Source organism: Salarias fasciatus, chromosome 17, assembly GCF_902148845.1.
Source record: "Salarias fasciatus chromosome 17, fSalaFa1.1, whole genome shotgun sequence".
Lineage (NCBI taxonomy): Eukaryota > Metazoa > Chordata > Actinopteri > Blenniiformes > Blenniidae > Salarias > Salarias fasciatus.
The window spans coordinates 18225514-18244405 of record NC_043761.1 but is presented as its reverse complement, the minus strand read 5'-3'; the positions used below and the strand labels follow the sequence as shown (position 1 = coordinate 18244405).

At 49.6% G+C, this 18892-nt stretch overlaps 1 protein-coding gene across 4 annotated transcripts in view; it reads left to right on the top strand.

The window, feature by feature from the left end:
• osbpl8 (oxysterol binding protein-like 8) overlaps nt 1–18892 on the top strand; it is a 57108-nt gene that overhangs the window by 15970 nt on the left and 22246 nt on the right. For 2 of the 4 annotated variants that reach the window (XM_030113361.1, XM_030113360.1), the window contains exons 2-4: nt 826–922; nt 12411–12447; nt 14145–14315. In XM_030113361.1, coding sequence (XP_029969221.1) covers nt 878–922; nt 12411–12447; nt 14145–14315 — 253 coding nt within the window. In that variant the 5' untranslated portion in view covers nt 826–877. Of the gene's footprint in view, nt 1–825; nt 923–5176; nt 5432–12410; nt 12448–14144; nt 14316–18892 lie in introns of those variants that run through there. The other 2 variants (XM_030113362.1, XM_030113363.1) reach the window with 2 other exon arrangements.

Sequence of the window (18892 nt, the reverse complement as noted above, 5' to 3'; positions counted from 1 at the left end):
CAGAGCAGTCCATCACCGCAAAACACAACACTTTACACAGCTACAAAACAACTACCTGGCAATCCTTGACCTGACGTGGCTTCCTAACTGTTTACCATGGAGGGGAAGCTCATATTTTATAGATAAAGAATTAAGAAGTTCTGTTTTGTTCTATTTTGTACCTCATTGAGCATGGATCAACTATAGATTAGGTATTTAGGGATTGATTTTTTTTTCTGTTTCAACCATTTAAATTATAACTCCAGGGTTTTTCTTTTCTGTGACGGACAAACATGACAAACAAGAACAAAACGTCATAAAAAACGTTCCTTTTAACACCACATCCGAAATGCCCGAGCAGCCATGACTCCCGCGGTTCGCCCCATCACAGGGACCTGCTCACTCGCTCCTGGTCTGGTTCAGCGGAGCAGCTAAATGTCCTGCCGTAGCCGGCTTTGCCTCGGCGGATGAAGGCTAAAGACCACCATGCTCCGACGGTGGCTGTAGGGACAACAGGAACAGCCCACCGGCAGCGACTGGGAAGGGGCATTATGCAGGCAGAGCGATGGTGAAACGCACCATAAAGCAGCACTCTCTGTTCTGCTGTTCTGCTGCGATGTGGTGTTTGATCGATGAGTAGGCACGGCGCTGCAGTCGAGTCCACTCCTGTGAAGTAGCCGTCCCACATGAGGTGAGAGGGCGGTTTAAAAACGGCCGTGCTATTCCCAGCCCGGTCCAGAGGAGTGACGTCTGAACACAAAATTCACTTTTAAAACACAAGAAACAAATCGCTCAAATGAAAGAACATCGGGGTTCCAGTAACATGCTTCCTCTTCCTCTTTCCAGACATGTGGCCTTCAGAGAGGCGCTGACCGCCCGACTCTGGTTCAACGCCGCCATGGAGTCGTCCTCCGAGTCGCAGCAGGAGCCTGAGAAAACTTTGGTAAGTCAGAAATGCTCGCTGAACTGCGACCCCTCCCCTCGCCATTACTGGAAGGGATCAGGAGTTACCCAGACAGAGTGAAACTAGTATTTATGGAGCGAGTGTGGGTTGAGTGAACGCTCCAGTGGAGATGCAGCCGCCCACCGTTCCTCCATACAGATAATTACGTCTCCTCCAGCTGACGGACGTCACTCCAGCTCCATGGAGGGATTCAGGCAGCATAATCACCAGCTGGAGGTTCAGGAAAGTAAACGGATGGAATTCAAACAGAAAATTCAGAGAAGTTTAAGATCTGTCGTCCAGAGTCTCAGTTTCATTGAATACATGTGGTTTGTAGTTCCAGTAAAGCAGGATTTCTGGAGTAAAAGTTCGACTTTTAAATGTGAAAAATGCATCAGTATGCAAAAATTCTGTTTTTTTGCTTGAAACATTGTGATTTAAAACATCAAATCGTAAAGATTTGTGTCTTGTTTATATATCATTTATATTTTCTGCTCCTTTCCATCTGATTATATATTTCAAAGTCTCTTATTTTGCCACATATTGGAGTTCAGTTCGTTCTTTCTCTCTTTGTTGTTCAGCTGAAAAACAGCTCTCAGGTGCTTTAGCTCCACCTGCGGGATGCTAGGGGTCAGAGTTCACGAGATGACGCTGGGCAGAAACGAACCTCGCGACGACGCGCATCAAAGCGGCGTGGGTTCTCCTGCCGGGACCGCCGCTCTGCCCTCTCATTCCACCGTCGTCATGGCGCTCGCTGGAGGGTAATCAGACCTGCGGATGAGGGGAACGATGGCGGCGCAGGTCGTCTCTCCAACGGGCTGCGCTGAAACAGCCGGAACGCTTCTGCCTTCTGCTTGTGCAGCCGGATAAAGAACTGAAGCTAATTCCGCTGCTTCGGCGCTCTCAGTTCTTTTGGACTGTTTGTTATCACCGGATCGCACGCTGCGGTGCCGTGTCGGCGCTGGGCTTCCTGTGCGGGTCGTGTCGGTCACTGGTGGGTCCCCATGTTTCCCCGAGTCCAGAGATAACGGGCTCCGGGAAGCTGGCCAGGCGTCTGCCGCCTCGGAGACTCTTGCCAACCCTCCGCTCTGCCGCCTCAGCCCACCGCTGGACTGTCGCAACAGTCGGAGTGGACGATACTGCATCGTGTCATCAGCATATGAAAGCTGCAGCGACCTTCAGTTGAAGAAACAGTGGAATGGAAACGTGGATAGAAACTAAATACGCAACAAAGCTTCCACATTTCAAGTCTTCGGCACCACGTCAGTGCTACATTTGAAGATGTGAGGAGCAGCAGAGACGACGGTAGCTCTGTCAGTACAGCGAGCAACACCAGGACCAAACAGCTGTTCAACTCGACTTGTACTAGAGTCTTGTCAACACACAGGCTTAAAGATACGATCCAGCCTGTACACAGCTGAGTTTGGACATGATATATATGATTAGATGTGTGGGTTGCCTGGTGAGACAGTGGCTAGAAGTTCCACAGTTCGATTCCAGGCTGGACACAACCCTCGATTGGAGAAGTGAGTTCTGGGACGGCCTTTCTGATCCCATTGCTGATTTCTAACAGCCTTGGGGATGTAGCTGCCTGTTGGCGTCACATTTTCAATTGAGGATCTCGGTGAAAACAGGAAGCTTGTGTCGGTTCAATATCGAGGTTTCAGAACTTAGAATCCAGGATTTAACTGCTGCCAAGATCGGTTGAGTCCTTCCCGAACAGAAGATCTTTAGCCGGGCTGAGGTGAGGAGTTTGTGGGTGGGAGGGCAGCGAAGAAGAAGAAGAGGTGAATTTATTGACTCAGGGAATGAAAAAGGCAGGGTCACGCAGCTTCATATAGATTGGATAACTTGTTGGAGCGGTGTGTGTGTGTGTGTGTGCGCGCTCTCTCTCTCTCCCGGGGTCTTGCCTTTATGTGGAGATCGATCTCCGTACACACACACACACACACACACAGCCATGCTTGTGAGCTCTGGTTCCAGGAGGACGTATAGTGTGTCGGCACATGAGCCGCAGCCATGATGGAGTGCGCTTTCTGCCGGCTTCAATACGGCGAAGTGAGAGGAGTGGCAGCCGTGGGGGGCGTCATATATTATCCATGGCTCCCGTTTACAGATGTATGGCGCAGCTCTGAGCCGCCGCCGCCGCCGCTGTGTACACTTACAATCCAGTTTCCTGCATTGTTATTCAGAGTCAGTGAAGCAGTCATAACTCCGTCCTCCGTTTACTGCAAACTCCACAGCGCGTCCTGCCCTGCCGGGCTAATAGATCCAGAACCGTCCTCGCTTACGTAACGCTCCTGCTCCGATCATGAGACGAATATATCACCAATGGACGCGCTGAAATAATGAATGACACGGAAGTGTGTCATCGGCATAAGCTCGGGTTTGGAGTCATAAAGAAGTGGGGGAAAAAAATGAATGCAGAAGTAAAAAGAACCGACTCCATACGTCTGGAATTCTTCAAATCAGATTGTGAAGGCTGTGATTTTACCCCAGTGACTCAGATTCAGTATCTTAATGAAAGAACTGAGCGAGACGTGGCTCTGTGTAACTGCAGGAGGGTTTTGTGCTGCTGCCACGCTCACTGCCTTAAATGGCATCTTTGTTTCTGCTTGGGGAAGAGTGTCTGAATAAACCTCTCGGTGGGAGTTTCCCGCACGCAGCTTCAGTCCGCTCATGTTTGTCTGACTTTTGGTCCTCATTTGCTTAGTTTTGCGCCGTTTTCATGGTCTTCAAACAACTTCCCGTCGTGTTTTTAACCCACTTCTCCAGGCTTCGTCTGTAGTAGTTTTGTTGATAGACACCGTTTATTCATTTTCAAGTGAAAATTGCAAACTTTCGTTGCATCTTGTTGGGAATTTCTCCACCCATTTAACTCGTGACTCCTTTGTATTGATTTCTAACTGTCTGTGACGACAGTTCCATGACTCAGTAGCGCTGCAGCACGAGGGTTTGGTATTTCCTCGAGAGAGCCACATCGACCTTCACACTCTGTCCGTTTGGTACCTGCTGGCAAACAGAAGGCGTCGGAGAGACGCTGGTTTAAGGCATTGGAACTCCAAACCGTAGGCATGCTGGGTTTTCTCGCCGTCTTTTAGGGCTGGACGATTATGGCAAAAATAATAATCACGATTATGTTGATAGATATTGAAATCACGATTAATAACCACGATTATTCATAATTCCAAAACTTGAGTATTTATTAAACTACAACTTGAAAGAACAATAAAAAATAAACTTATAAAAAATTAATATCTTAAATAATATCAATAAAACACTTAAAAATAAATACCCAATCTGCATGCATTTCTATAAAACTTAAATACACTAATAACTCAGTCAAAAACACAACCTGAAAATATTCTTTGAACTCTCTCAGAAACTATTTTAAATAACAAAAGAGGGGTTGGCTGCATAGTTAAAAACTCCCTGTAGTTAACTTCCTACAGGTTTTTGGCAAGGAAGACGAGTCTGTTCACCTGGTCTGGCTTCAGCGACTAACGAAGGCAGGTGACAACATTTCCACCTGCGCTGAAAACCCACCTGATGCAGCACTTGTGGCAGGATGCTGGATGTCTGACGTCTGAAGCCAAAATGCCTCCAGAAGACTGAAGTAGTCCGACCTTTCTTGTCAACTAAAGGCTCCTTTTCTGCCATGTTTGTAAACCGCTTCCTTCACGTGTCGCAGCTGCGGCTGCGTGCACAAGGTGCATTCATGGTACTTTGGCAGCGTAGGAAATTACATACACGCCGCGCCGTGCGGCTAATTAATCGTTTTTCTCCGATTATAACATTTTTATGATCGTGAGTAACCAAAATCGAAATCAAGATTAAAATTCAATTAATCGTCCAGCCTTACCGTCTTTACTTATTTATACTCTGCTCCTCCCGTCCTGGTAATTGTTCAGAACGAGCCTAAATGTCGAACGGTGTGACGAGTAAACACGGCAGACCTTTGAGGGTTTACTTCGCCCGAGGAGAAGGCTGAAGCCTGCTCACCGGTTCTGAAGGAAACAAGCACGGTCTCTTCTTGTTTTTCATTTGTTAGTGCAGAAGAGGCAGAAGACAGTAACCGCCTTCACACACACACACACACTCACACACACAGCTCCGTGCTTCGATACATCAGATGGTAATCGCCGCCCCCTCTGTAAACAGCGGCCGGCCCACTTCCTTGTTTTCTTGCGGTCTGCCTGTCAGATGCTTCTTCTCTGAGAAACCAGCGTCAAAGAGCAGCGACGTCGGTGCCGAGTCTGCAAGAAGGAGACGAAAGGGAAGGGAGATGAAGACGAGGACGGCCGCCGAGGAAAGTCATGAGGACTGAGGAGGGTGCAGAGAACGACAGAGAGAGAGAGAGAGAGAGAGTTGGTCGTCCTGCAGGCTTGTCTCCTCCCTTCAGTGTTGGAGTGCAGAGCTGAGCTCAGCAGCTTGTCCGACCAACTTTAGTCTCGCTGAGAAGCAGCAGCAGCAGCGACGGCTTCACCTCTCCGCAGACCGACACGCACGGTACGCGTTTCCTCCCTTTCTCCCAGCCGCTGCACCTCGGCTCCTGCGGAGCGATATTGTTTCAGTGTGTTCAGCGGTGAACGGTGTTTTCATGCATTCGTGCTCTGCAGATTCGAAACAAGTACAGAGAAAGACGAGCCAACCACAGCTGGGAGGAACTGGGGCAGGAGAAAGAACACTTTATTTACTGAGGGTCACGTCTGATTTGTGATCTGAAAGAACTCTGCTGCGGATTTATTCTTTTTTAACAGGTTAATACCGAAAGCATGGATCTAATAGTCTACTGACAGGCAGGCAGGGAGAGGGACTGGGCTTGGCGTCGAAGATCAAACATCAGCTTTTTTTCAATGTTTTTGTGACTTCTGCACAGTTCTGCTGGGGATTGGAGAAGCGTGCTGTGAAGTGCAGCGGCTGTCGATGTTGACAAATTTGGTTTGTGCGATAAGAGTTGACCTGCAGACTGAAAGGTCGCGGCCGGATGTTTCCACTCAGGCTGCGTGTTTTACTGGTTTCATGAAACCCGGCAGCCGACTCCAGTCCTTCACATGGAGGCTTCACAACGCCTCGTAAAATAAAACCTCAGAAATCCACGAAAAATCAGCTCTGAGTCTCGCAACAAAATGGTTTATTTTTGCTTTCAGTGCGGACAGTCTCTTCAATAACAGCTAAATTGGCAATCAGGACCCTTAATTGCTGATGTCTGACCATGTGTGGCGTTTTCAGTGTGCACATTATCCAATTATCCGCTGCATTGATGCTGTTGCGTAACAGCAGGGTTTTCTTTTTTCCCCTGAAATGCTTTTGTTTTCAACATTTTTGACCCCAGACTCGAAAGAAAAGCCCAGCAGGACTTCTCTGCTGTAACCACCCCATCGTCCCTCATGAAAGATAAATCATGACGGGACAAACTGCTGCACGCTGGTAAACACGGCAGGCCTCCCCTCCGCGGATATTCTGGAGAAGAAAAGCGACGATAAACAGAAACGCTGCTCAAAGTTATCTCCTTATGGATTTCCTGTCAGGCTGCGCAGCGCGCCGGGTTTCCTCTCCGCTCTTATCTGCCGCCGGAGTTCAATACTTCCACCAGCGTCTCTCAGAACATATTATCTGCTTCGTGCTTTTCATCCTAAACAATCTTTAAATTGCTGGGCTAGTCTTGTTGATTTGATTTTGTACGTTTATTCCCGGGCTCAGACGTTTCTGAACTTCTGCTATTTGAATGGTTTTGAATGGTTTTGAACTCCACAAGGTCAGAACAGTTTTGCATTGTAAAAATAATAGATTGATGCATTCATGAAAGCCATTGTGGACAGTTCTTATGTATTGATGGGTTTTTAACACCATTCCTCCACCTTGAACTGGACTTCATGTGTCCTTTCAGTTAAAACAGGCTCAACATCCCAGCTTTAAAGGCTGTTTCAGTAAAATAAAACTGTCCACCTGCGTTGGTTTGCTTTCATCAGAAATACACAGATATTAGGTTTTGGACTCCAGAGACGCCTCCTCATTGCCACTAAGTGGTTGGAAATGGTTTATTAAATGGTTTATAGCGTCACACACCCAGATGAATGCTTGGTGGTAATGTAATGAGGGTTATGGTGCCAGAAATGAGAGTTGGTGTTGGTTATGAGAGTGTTCGCTTAAAAAAATATCTTTTCTTTGAAATAATGTCCTTTTCTAAGAAATGTTACTTGTAGATGAACGATCAGAATTCACAGCAATGATCTGAGTCATCGTGACTCGGCAGCATTTACACACCAACATGATGCTCTTTATTTTTACCCATCAGCAAGACTTCCACTTCCCCAAGATATAAATATGTTACGTTTCCATCACGGGTGAGTGTGTTTGTGAGAAATCAGAGAGTAGAAGGCGCTCCTGCTCTTCACGGAGAATGGAGTTGGTTCCAGATGTTGGTCTGGAAGGAGCAGATGTGAACGTGCGTCCTTCAGTAAAGGCTTTTCATGGCGCCGCGCCGCAGAACGGCGGCTCCTCCTCCTCCTCTTTCAGCCCTCTGAATGAATGGAGAGCCTGGATGTGTGTGTGTGCGCTGATTACCGCCTTGATTCACGGCTCTGCTGGATCCGAGCCGGCGCCGGACCCGCCCCGGCCAGACGCGCCCGCGTTTCCTCCTCAGCTGTAAATTAGCCGAAGCTGGACTCGGCCCAGGAGCCGCGGGTCGCGCCGAGCTCTCCGACCACGGAGTCTCCCCCGGCGGCGGCGGCGGCGGATGTCTGGACTCTCTGACGGATGGAGCCGGTCCAGCAGCTTCGGCGAAGGGGAGTCGCAAAGAGATTCTATCCACAGAATCTTCACCGTGACGATATTCAGGCAGCGACAGTGCATTTTGGATTTTGCTCCGTTTGGTCCCATCCCCGTCGTCTGGCAGCAGCAGTTTGCTCAGTAACCTCGTGAGTCAGGCACGTAGTTTGACAGACGGTGTGAAATACCTTCATCCCGCCAACACTCTCCCCGGTGTGTGTGCCAGCAGATGTTCAGCTGTCCCGAGGCAGCAGCAGCGTTTCACCGTCTTTAAGTGGTTTTTAAGACACCAAACAGCCTCGATACCAGGTTTTCTGTTTTCACCTGAACGCCGTGCTTTAAACAGGACCGTAGTAAACAGTTAAGATGTGATAACGTCTGAATAAACACTCGCTTACAGTAGATGATGCAGACGTCTTTCAGCTTTTCAATTCCAAATGAGAGTTTTTACTCTTCTTTGATGTAATTTTAACCAAACAGCACTGCGCCGTGTTTGTTTTTCGTGGTATTTTTCCACCCGGCGGAGACGTCTGTTGTTATTTGAAACCATTTTTCTGGATTTCTTTGCTTATTTGCACGTGACTTCTGGCCTGTTTGCAGCTGTTTTTTGGAAATAATAACATGTAGATCAACGTTAATGGAAGCACTGTCAGTCAGTCTTTTGTAATATATGAAGGTTGATATAGCGAAGGTAATATCTATAAATGCAGTTTGTTATTGTGTATGTTAAAACAGCAGACAGAAAGAATTGCTGACCTCCAGCAGAGAGATCAGACTTGATTTCTAAATCTTCATGCGTTTAAAGCTCATGAGTCATTTTTTTTTCTGTGTCGGTGGAGAAATTTGCCCTTCAGATGTTGAAAATAGCGGGGAAAACAAGTTGACGTGGTTTATCCCTCCTTTCCCCGTTGCTAAAAAGAAAGTGGGTCAGCGATGCGCTGCGAGTGCTGTTCAGGCATTACGTAATATGTCACGGCGTTTCGTCCTGCGTAAGTCGCACGGAGCCACGCCGGGCCGCTCCGTGCGTCCGTCCTCGTCCCGTCCCGGCTGGAGAGCCGCCGGCTTCACGCGTCGTCGTTCTCGTCGTCGGCGTTCTAGGAAAACGCGGAATCTTTCAGGTCGGCTGGAGAGCGCCGGCCGCGGCGTCCCGGTGAGCCGTCTCATCCTCACAGCGGGCCGCCGCCGACCCGGAGAAAAAAAGACTCATACAGCAAAAATGTCACCTGGCTGATAACCAGATGGAAACATGGCACCTCAAACCGGCGTGATGCAGATTCACACATGAAGCCTCCTCACGCCGGCCCTGCGCCTCTCATCTCCCGCCAGACGCTCCGCGGCCACGTGAGACGAGCGAGCCGTCGCGCTCGTCCCGACTCGCCCCGTCTGGCTTCGCCCTGATCAAACGCAGCGGGACGGGGAGTCGGCGCCCGTTTCTTTTGTCAGCATTTCTCAGATGGCGATCTCGGGCGTCATCCTTCCACTGTTACAACATCCCGCTGGCGAGGATCGGATTGCTCAACTCTTTCTGTCTATTCCAGATCTGTGGTTCGGTTAAAGAGACTCCTTTGAATTTAGTTTCTGCAGACACATTTAGGACTATTATTTTCTCATTTTCCCAAAGTTAATGAGATTATCAGCTTCATATATTATGAGAAGAAGGAAATGATTGATTTGCAGCTAGAGATAAGACACTCTATTACATCCTTGTTAAAGAAGAACTGGGTTGGTCTCTCTGAAAACGAGGCTGACGGTAATCAAAGTGTTGGCAGAGGTTCGTGAAATGAGGACAGGCGTAATTCAGAGGAAGTAATTAAAGCTATATATGTATGAAATGAAAGCCTCCATGATGTTCGCAGGTCAAATATCAAACCGTTCAATCACGTGTTGAACAAAGTGCATGATGTGTTTGGCGAGTGGAATTTCACCTTCCTCGTTCTGCAGAAGCGCACCTGTTACCAGCGTTTAGCTTTCCCAGCTTCTCTGATCAGCTCGATACGAGCAATGAGCGACTGAACCAACTCAGCAGCGCTTCACTATTTACATACGGACGGGTTAATGCGGCTCATCACCGAATACCCCGCAGGGTCTTTTTTCTATTTGCCTATAAAGTGAATGTATTCCTCACAGATTCATACGTCTCTCTAAGTTGCTGAAATGTGAGTTTGAAACCTCTATCAATCCAAACCTGAGGTATTAAAGCTTACCGGTCCCTTTAAGCTGCTGAGAAACCCCACAGAGGCTCTGTCGGAGTGTCAAAGTCCATTTTTCAAAGGAAAGTGTGTGGAAGTGGGAACACGCCAGTTTAAAGTAAATAAAGGGATCTGGGCTGGATGCTCAAGAGCCAATGTGAAAATCGTCAGTAACCATGATGTAACCAGTAACCAGTAACCCTGGTAGGGACTCCTCAGCTCTCCCGTCAGGGTTCAGATGCTATTCAAGGCCCGATCCGATGGCGTCTTCTTGTCATGCGGTGCCAGTGAAACTCCTCTCCGCCTGCCGGTCGCAGTTCACGCCTCCGTCATCCTCCGATCGGCAGGTGGGACTCTTCATGAAGAGCCTCCGCCTCTCACGGCAGTGAGGAGCTCATCCCCTCCAGAGAAAGTGGAAACTTGCTTCGGGATTAGACTCGGGCGGCGAGCGGCGGTGTTGCTGGCACGAGTCCCTGAACTATTTCAGAAGAGGCGTCTTGGAAATCCGCGCAGCCTTCCAGGCACAGACTCCTCTGAGCCCGGCTGTCCCCGTGCCTCTAGGTCAGAAGGAGCGGCGGCTGTGGCGGCGTGCCTCCCTGCCAGGACTGAATTAGCAGGACGCCGTGCCGATCGCCCTCCACAAAGCCCGGGTAATTGACCTCTGACGTCCAGTGACAGTTCCTTAATCCCCTCACCGTATTGTTGTAAGCAGCTCCCGGCGTTGTCTCGCGTCTCGGGCAGCGGCTCTGGAACCAATCGGAGTTTTCCGAGCCGACGCCCCTTTACCTGCCCGACCGAGCGGCGTCCAATCGGCGGCGTTCCTCCGCTCCCAGCTGCCCACGCTGATGTTTGGGCTGACCGGGGGATTAGAGGCTCCCGGATGGCGGAGGTGAGGAATCCCAGTCGGAGCCTCCAGGAAGGTTTTAGCCGTCCGTCCGGAGCTGGAACATGTGGGGCGTTTCCAGACTTTTCCACCAGTTACAGCTGCCCTGTTGATCAGTCTTCATTTAATGAAGTCATCTGCATGCCCAAAATCCCCAAATCTACTCCACACTTTACACGCAGACAGCTTTGTGTCCGCCACATTCTTCATTTGACACATTTGTGGGGAGATAGCGATTGGAGTAATACCACTGGTGACCTGTGGGGGCAGTGTTGCACAGAATAGCTTCAGTGTTTCCAGTGAAAGGAACAAAGAAGACAATAGAAACCCGATTTCTTCAAGGAACTGTCATGTTTTTATAAATGAGTGACTTCATTGTTTGTACACTCAAACGTCTCCATGATGTTTTTATGCGAGTGATTTTATTCCGTCATCGTCTTCTGGTCGCTTCAGGAAACAAGAAAACCTGCAAAACTCCACATAGACATTGGTTGTCCACACAAAGCCTTGTCCTAAATGAGAACTTAGATCTTGATTATGTGTTTAATGAGTACAGATTAGTGAGTAATTGTCTTTCTGTTGAGGGCTTTGTATGTAAAAGCTTAGATTATGCCATTTTTCTTGAAATGAAACAAATGAAAGGCTGAATCTCTCCTTCCACTGAGTGTGAGCTTTGTCCGCTGTTTTCTCACAATCACATCTGTCGAGGTCAATCCGGCAGGCTCTCAGACGCAGGTCAAAGGCCGCATGCTGACAGCATTTCCAGCGCCGGATTTAGTTCCCGCAGTATTACAGAAAGTAAAGGGCAGGAGCCGAGCGCAGCAGAGAGCCCACATATGCTGATGTTGACCTTTGCGGTGATTCACAGCGACCTGCAGGAGCCGGCCTCTTCTCAGCGCACCAGGCTGCTTCAGCATCTGGGCCTCAAATAAAAGCTTCATATGACAGAAACTGGACTTATTATAGACTCCAAACAGCTGTTCACCACAGTATCTGTAACAAATCAACCAAGGGGGGGGGCAACTTTATGAAAATGCTCCATGGACACGTGGATAATCCAACGTTGTATTAACAGTTCGTACCGATGTCACGTCTTCTCCGTCGCTGATGGTCACGCTTCTGTAATCGCTGATCAGTACAGAGCGCAAATAACAGTCGTCCTCCATGCATCAATCTGTCTGGTTTAGCTGTCAGGGTGTGTGTATGTGTGTGTTTCTCTGTTGGGGTGTGTGTGTGTGTGTGTGTGTGTGTTATCCCAGTCATCCCTCGTCCCCCCTCACCACCACCTCCACCGGCTTTAGTCTCTCGTCAGTTTTCTGTTCAGTCGTCGTGTCTTCAGTTGATATTTTGATTTAAACTGATGTCTGTTAATTTTTCTTTTGTTTTCTGTCTCTTGTCTCCCCCCCCACCCACCCCCCCACTACCCCCCTCCCCCCTCCCTCCTCATCGTTACCATCATTTGTTGTCATCCCGTCTGGCCGCGGCTTCTTCCACCGGCGCCGACGCTGCGCGCAAACACCGCCGCCGCCAACAACACCCGGGCCTGCTCACATGGCGGAACACCTCCACCTCCACCTCCACCTCCTCCTCTCATCTCCACCCAAATATCCCCCCCCCCCCTTTCTTCTCCCGTCTCCCCCGATAGCACCATGCAGAGTTGAGAGAGCAGCATGCCACCTCCGGTAAGCCACTGACCTTTCAGGGAGGGGGCCGTGCACACACTGCCGGGGGGGGGGGGGTTTGAGCAAAATAATTTATACTTCAACTATCTTCTCTATAACTATCAGACAAAACCAACCAAACGGCCAAAACGTCCAAAAACGTAACTGAGCCGTAGCTCTGCTGCTTTTCAGTTTTGCCCCGGTCGACCGGCTCTTTGTTTTCGCTCGGTGAGGCTCTGACAGATGTTAGCGGTTAGCCGCCGGTGTATTTTGGGACGGTGAGTCACGCTGTGGCGTACATGTGGCTTCGCTGCTTCCACCACCTGCCTGATGCCGGAGGAGAGGGAGTCGCCACGGTTAATAAGTTAGTTAAATTTTTAAAAAATAAGTTCATAGTGCGTGAAAGGAGTGAGTTAATTTCATGGTGAAACTGATGGTTACAGTGAATCAGAGTGAGATATCGTCACACGTGATTGTTTTGTTTGCAACAGAGTGGGTGTTCTCCTCGCGTATAGATGATCTTTGGCATTTCCTCTGCTGATGAATCGAGTTAGTAACAGTTAATAACGGCTCAGAGCGGCGCTGTGTCGGCTCTGACACTTTCAGCCTTTGTCTGTGAGTTTTATCTGCACAACACACTTATATAATGGTGACTTTGAACAAGGTCTGTAGTGTTTCAGCAGTTCATCAGTCACTTGATGTATTAGTTTGTGTATCAACCAGCTGTTTGTGTTGAGCATATCAAATGTTGAGATGTGAATTGCTGAATACTGTGTGTTACAGTTCCTAATATCTCAAGTTATCACTTGTCATTTGTCGTCAGTTGTCGAAGCTGCGCTCTGGATCGTCAAACCACTGAGAAAACGGTTAAAAACACAAAGGAAACACTGAATTTTAAACACATTTTTTAAGAACACAACGCTGAGACCCGAGCTGAGACGTCAGTGACGCTGTTATGAATGAGAGCTAACTAGCATTAGCCTCAAAGCCATGCAGAGCCTGCATAACGCAACAGCTATGGGAGGAGTTTTATAGATATTTTACACCGAAAAGTTTCATTAAAATTGACTTTATGTTCAGATTGGAGTCATGTACTGAAAATACAGAATTGTTTATGGAGTACACTCTGCACTGTGACAAAGAAAAGCTTTACAGATGAGATTTAAGGTTATTATGGGGCTGATTCAAGATGAAATTCAGCTGTTTGTGGCTCTTCAGCTAAGTAGTTACACACCTCTGGTGTAAACAGCTCTTCAAAATCTCTAGAATCGTCTGTCACGACGCTAAATCCCCCTTTAACTCATCTCTGATGCTTCACTCGCTGCTGCATTGATGCAAAATGACATAAAACACAAGTATCGACCTGCTTTAAAAGGGTTTTGATTTTTTTTCCCTGCATCTCTGAATCAGTTAGCTCCCATTAACAGATCATTCAGAAACAGGAGTGATGATTTCCCTCCTGATGCAAACCGGGCTCTCGGCGCCGAGAGATCAGAACCCGGCAGACGCCCTCGTTCAGGTTATCGGCTCTTTTCCAATCATCCACAAACGTTACGTAACTCGTCAGGAGGGGTTATGAAACAGGGGGCTGCACCGAGCAGCTGCTCCACAAGAGGGCCGCCGCTGCCGCCGCCGCGAGTGGGCGGTTTTCTGATGTGAGGGAAGATGGCACCGTGTCTGATCTCCTCCTCCTCCTCCTCCTCCTCCTCCTCCTGCAGCTGCCGTGGTGAGCGGGGATGACGCCGTCCTTCTGACCCCAGGCAGGATGAGCCAGCGCCAGGCCAAGGAGCGCGACAAGGAGCGGGAGAAGGAGGCGGGCCTCCAGACGCCCAGCAGGGAGCTCGCCGCCTCGCCCTCCGCCCTCAGCCCGGGGGTCAGCTACAGCCACGGTAAGCCCCGCCCACCTGCCCGGCTCTGCGGCTGCAGCCTGTTATCATTCCCTGAATCGTGACCTTGAAACTTCACCTGTGATTGAACAGCTTCTGTTTCGGACTTTTTTAACACCATTTCGATCAGTGATGTAGTTGCTTGAGGCTCATCGATTGGTCGAATGGGGAAGATTGCCGGTTCAACTCCTGCTGTTAAAGCCTGCAGCAGGCGTCCTCTGTGAATCAGTACTGAGACGCTCCTTCCATGAGTCTGCACTCAGATTAGAGGTGCAGCTGTGAGACGTGAGAGTCTCCCTGCATCGGAGTTTGCATGTTCTCCCTGTGCTCTCAGCTCAATGATGTTCAACTCGGTTGATGCAAATCGATGTGATGAAAACGTCTGTTTTTAATTTTTCTGGTGCAAAAACCAGGGAAATGTCTGAAAAAAAAAAAAAAAACTCTTCTAGCTGTCGCATTCTGCATACCAGCCGGTTTTGGCCCATGGGCCTTATGTTGACACCCCAGCTTAATCATTGTTGTTGACTCTGGTCATGACTCAAACTTGCGTCAAAACTACTCTGTAAAGATTTAAATGGATTTTTTAGTAAAACTCTCAAGTCCATCAGTTGCTATGCTCCACTGTTCGAACTACGGAAACAAAATATCACGACTTCGTTTCTTCCTACTTCTGCAAAAAAAAAAAAAAAAAAAAACTACGTATCAGCCTTGGTTTTAACATTTGTGTTTCAAAACATTCGAATGTGGACGACGTGCTGGAGGGAATCAGTGTTTTGGTTCTGGTGTAACTGGAGTAACAACACTGGAGATCACACAGGAGGAATGAAGTCGTGGCTCTGCCGGTGGATTTCTCTTGTGTTGCAGCGCCCTCTGGTGGCGGATCAGTGCTGTGCAGGAGTTTAATGGTAACCTGACATGAGTCTGGTGTCTGATTGTTCAAAAGATGGAATTCATCTACATAAATACAACCTCGGGCGTGTTAACTGCCATTATAATCAGAATTAGATGATTGCATATCTTCTTTCAAAGATCTCGGTGAGCTTTTCAGCAGTGATTTCGCTTTTCCAGATGTGGAAACGCTCCATATTATTACAACTTAGGCAGCAGAAATGGTTTTGATTCAGCAGTTTTCATCCTAAGAAGATGAATTTTTTTTTTTTTGAGGTTTTGTTCTGTGTTCACAGGCTGCTTTCTGGAATTCCCCCTCTGAACATGCAGTGGAATCCAGTAGAGATCTTGTTTCAGACGGTGGGATCTTCAGTCTTCACAGTCTCCCTTGGGAGAAACATTTTTCTGAACTTGTTCCAGAATCATTTTTTATGTATTGCGGACGTTTGCTCGCGTGCCTGGATCGTGTGTCGAGGAACAGAGGAAGAAAACCATAAAAAGCATGCTTCGGAGAGCAGAGCAGTCCTGTCCTGAACCCGGTGTAGCGCAGCCCCCCCCCCCATCCGTGCTCGCTGAAACCTGATGTGTCATCGCTGCAGCACCGCCGTCTCGCTGAGGCCAGGTTTCCTCCAGCAGGGGGCGCACCGATCACACTGATCCCTCTGCAGGCGCAGCAGCAGCTTCCTAACTGTTCCTGATGACACACACTCACTGTAGCGCTCCCGGACCAGGTGTGTTTCCCATAATGCTGTTGGTAGAAGAGGTTGAGTTGTTTTTCCTCCCCTGTTCCGTCAGCAGCTGCGTCAGAGCTCCCCGTGACTCTCGTCTCGTGTCCATGGCAACGGCTCCGACTCCGGCGTCAGCCGCCGGCCGGGTGCCGGGGCGATGGCGGCCCGCGCTCCGATTGGCTCCCCCGACCTCCGGCGGGGAGGCGACTTGACGCCGCGGCGCGGTTATTTCTGAATCAGCGAGCGGGACGGTGGGAGCGGCGTGAAAACTCACAGCTGAGGCGCGAAGAGATATTTCTGTCAGGCTGTTTCCTGTTGGTGAGGTCAGACGAGGCGCGGCGAAGAGGAAGCCTTTGTTACGAGAATGATCTCAAGAAAACGACCGACAGGAACGAGTTTGGCTGATTTCAGTGCAGAAACATTTTGAAGCAGTTTGAAGAATCCAGATCTCCTCCTGGAGGGGTTTATTTTTTGATGAAGGTCTTCTCCTCCAATCACAACACTTTCTCCTGACTTTCCGATGACGCCGATGATTCATGTTGCTGCTTCCATAACGGCTGGAAGTGTCGTCTGGATTATGATGTTTAATCTGAGGTCTGTTGCATCAGCGACACAGACTGTGTACGTTGGATTTGTGTGTGTGTGTGTGTGAGAGAGAGTGTGTGTGCTATAGGAGGTGAAGAGAGCAGCGAGCGGCGGAGTGTGAGGCAGGTGGAGTCGCCACGGATTTGAGCTCAGCTGCGGGGGATTAGGCCTCAGATGGGGTTAACCGCACGGAGTGGGCGGGGCTTATCGCCCACACCCTCCCGGCCAATGCCGAGGCGGCGACGCCGCTTCCGCCGGGGGAAAGCCGTCCAATCAGAGGCCGGGGATCAGGGGGACGGGGTTTGACCGGGGAGAAGTGCGCGGCGGATAACGAGGAGGTGTGGCGGAAGCGCCGGCAGGACACGATGGAGGACGTCTCCGCCCGGGCGCCTGAGCTCGTCTGGCTCGGCCGGAGCCTCGTCTGGACCAGAACCACTCGGGCGTGAGGCGGGACCCACTTTTACCATGACCTCTGACCCTGGAGAGCAAACCTCCGTCTGCTCTTGACCCTTTATTCTCAGTCGGAGCCTGAAGGTAGCGTACGCTCGCTGTCTCCGCGGTTCGGAGCTTCGTCTCCTGAGGACAGAAGGACGACCACGTCAGCAGAGAGCAGGTCTGATGAGCGCCGGGCCGCCGCCGCCGCCGCCGCTCGCAGGCCGGCGTCTGGAGAAGCCTCTGTGCTGAGCGGCTAATCCCGGGCTTACAGGGTCTCCTCGCTGCCTCGACGTGCGGCTTTAGATGTTTGTGTGCGTGTTGCCTGCTGTGGTGACTGCAGTTCAGAGGTCAGCGGGTCGCCGCTTTACCACCTCACTGTCATGTCTGCCATCTTTATTCTGCATGTCGGGGGCTTTTAAAAGGTTTTTCATTGGAGAAATGAGCCGTTTCTACACCATTCTATGATGGATATTCGCTGAGTTTCAGTGTCATCCTGGTTCTTTGATCTGAATCTGGACCACAGTCTGGATTCAGGTAATCTGACTGAAGCTCGGCTCCGATGTTCTGGTTCTCCTGTCATGAGCAAAACAAAGCAAATGAGAAAACTCTCAAACTGATCCGCGTGACGACTATTTCGAGCGTTCCTGAAATACCTCGGGGCCGGCAGGAAGCGGACAGTCCCTCCGCCGGCAGGTTAATTAGCTGTGGGACGTGAGTAATAGAGGCGGGATGTGAAATCAGCCGCTCTGATGAAAGAGCGCTGAGAGCCAGGCCGGCTGCAGATTGATCAGGGAGGGATTACTCTGTTTACCTCCCCGAGCTGCTGCCGGCGGCGGCGGCGCAGCGCCAGCGCAGGACTGAAACGGGGACGAGAGAGACGCACCTGGCGCTGCCGTGCGGACGCGTCCCCGGTGGCGAGCCATCGTCAGAGCGCCGTTTCTGCACACAGAGCAGTTTCACAGTCGCCTGCTCTCAGCCCTGACCCGGGAGCTGCACACGTTTCAATGCAGCACGCCGCCGGCCTGCCGTTAGCACGCCGCCGTCGCTTTGCGATCTGAATGCCAACTCGCCAGCTGTCTCCGCAGGAGCGAGTGGATGCAGCAGGAGCAGATCTGCATTTTGATGGATTGAGCAGCAGCGACTCTCGTTTGCTCTGGAGTGGAGCCGGTCGGTCGGGCGTACGGCGTGGCAGCACGCTTCCTTCTGTCCTCAGCTGAGAATCTGCTTCTGTGTGTGCGTGTGTGTGTGTGTGTGTGTGTGTGTGTGTGTGTGTGTTTTTCTGTCTGCTTTGTGTCTTGCTTGTTTTGGTAAATTGTGCAGTTTAGAAAGAAGAAAACATGTTTTCTGTTGAGTTCAAGAGACATTTCGCTGCTGTTAAACATTCACGTTGGCGTTTAAAGCCGTCAACCGAAGGTAAGATGCAGGAAATATTCCGCCAGATGCAGAAATATGAGACAATAAAACATCTTGGAGCCTCATTAAAAGCTGCTCAGATCGCCGTTATGAATGAAACCAGCTGTCTTTATCAAAGACACCTGAAGAAACCGGTCCCGACATCCAGCCTCTCTGAGCTCAGATCAAAGTGTTTTTATCGTCTGGAAGCTGTGGAGGCAAGAGTCGCTTTATGAAAGGAAGATTTCTCACTTCATTAGGACGTAAAGAAACAAGGAAAACGACATCGTTGTACAAACAGCAGCAGGTTGATTCTATAAAGATAAGATCACTTATATTCAACACTACTGATGCTAACCTTTCTTACAATGAGTGGTCAGTGTTTAGGATTTAGTTCAGAGTTGATAAGAAGTCCTCATTCAGTGAAGTTTAGTGAAATAGTAACAGAGCTGCTTCAGTGAGAGAGACAGCAGCTCTGCAACTCTCTTACATGTGACAAACGTAATCATTAACCAAGGCCCCACTTAATCAACAACGCTCGGGACTCATTTA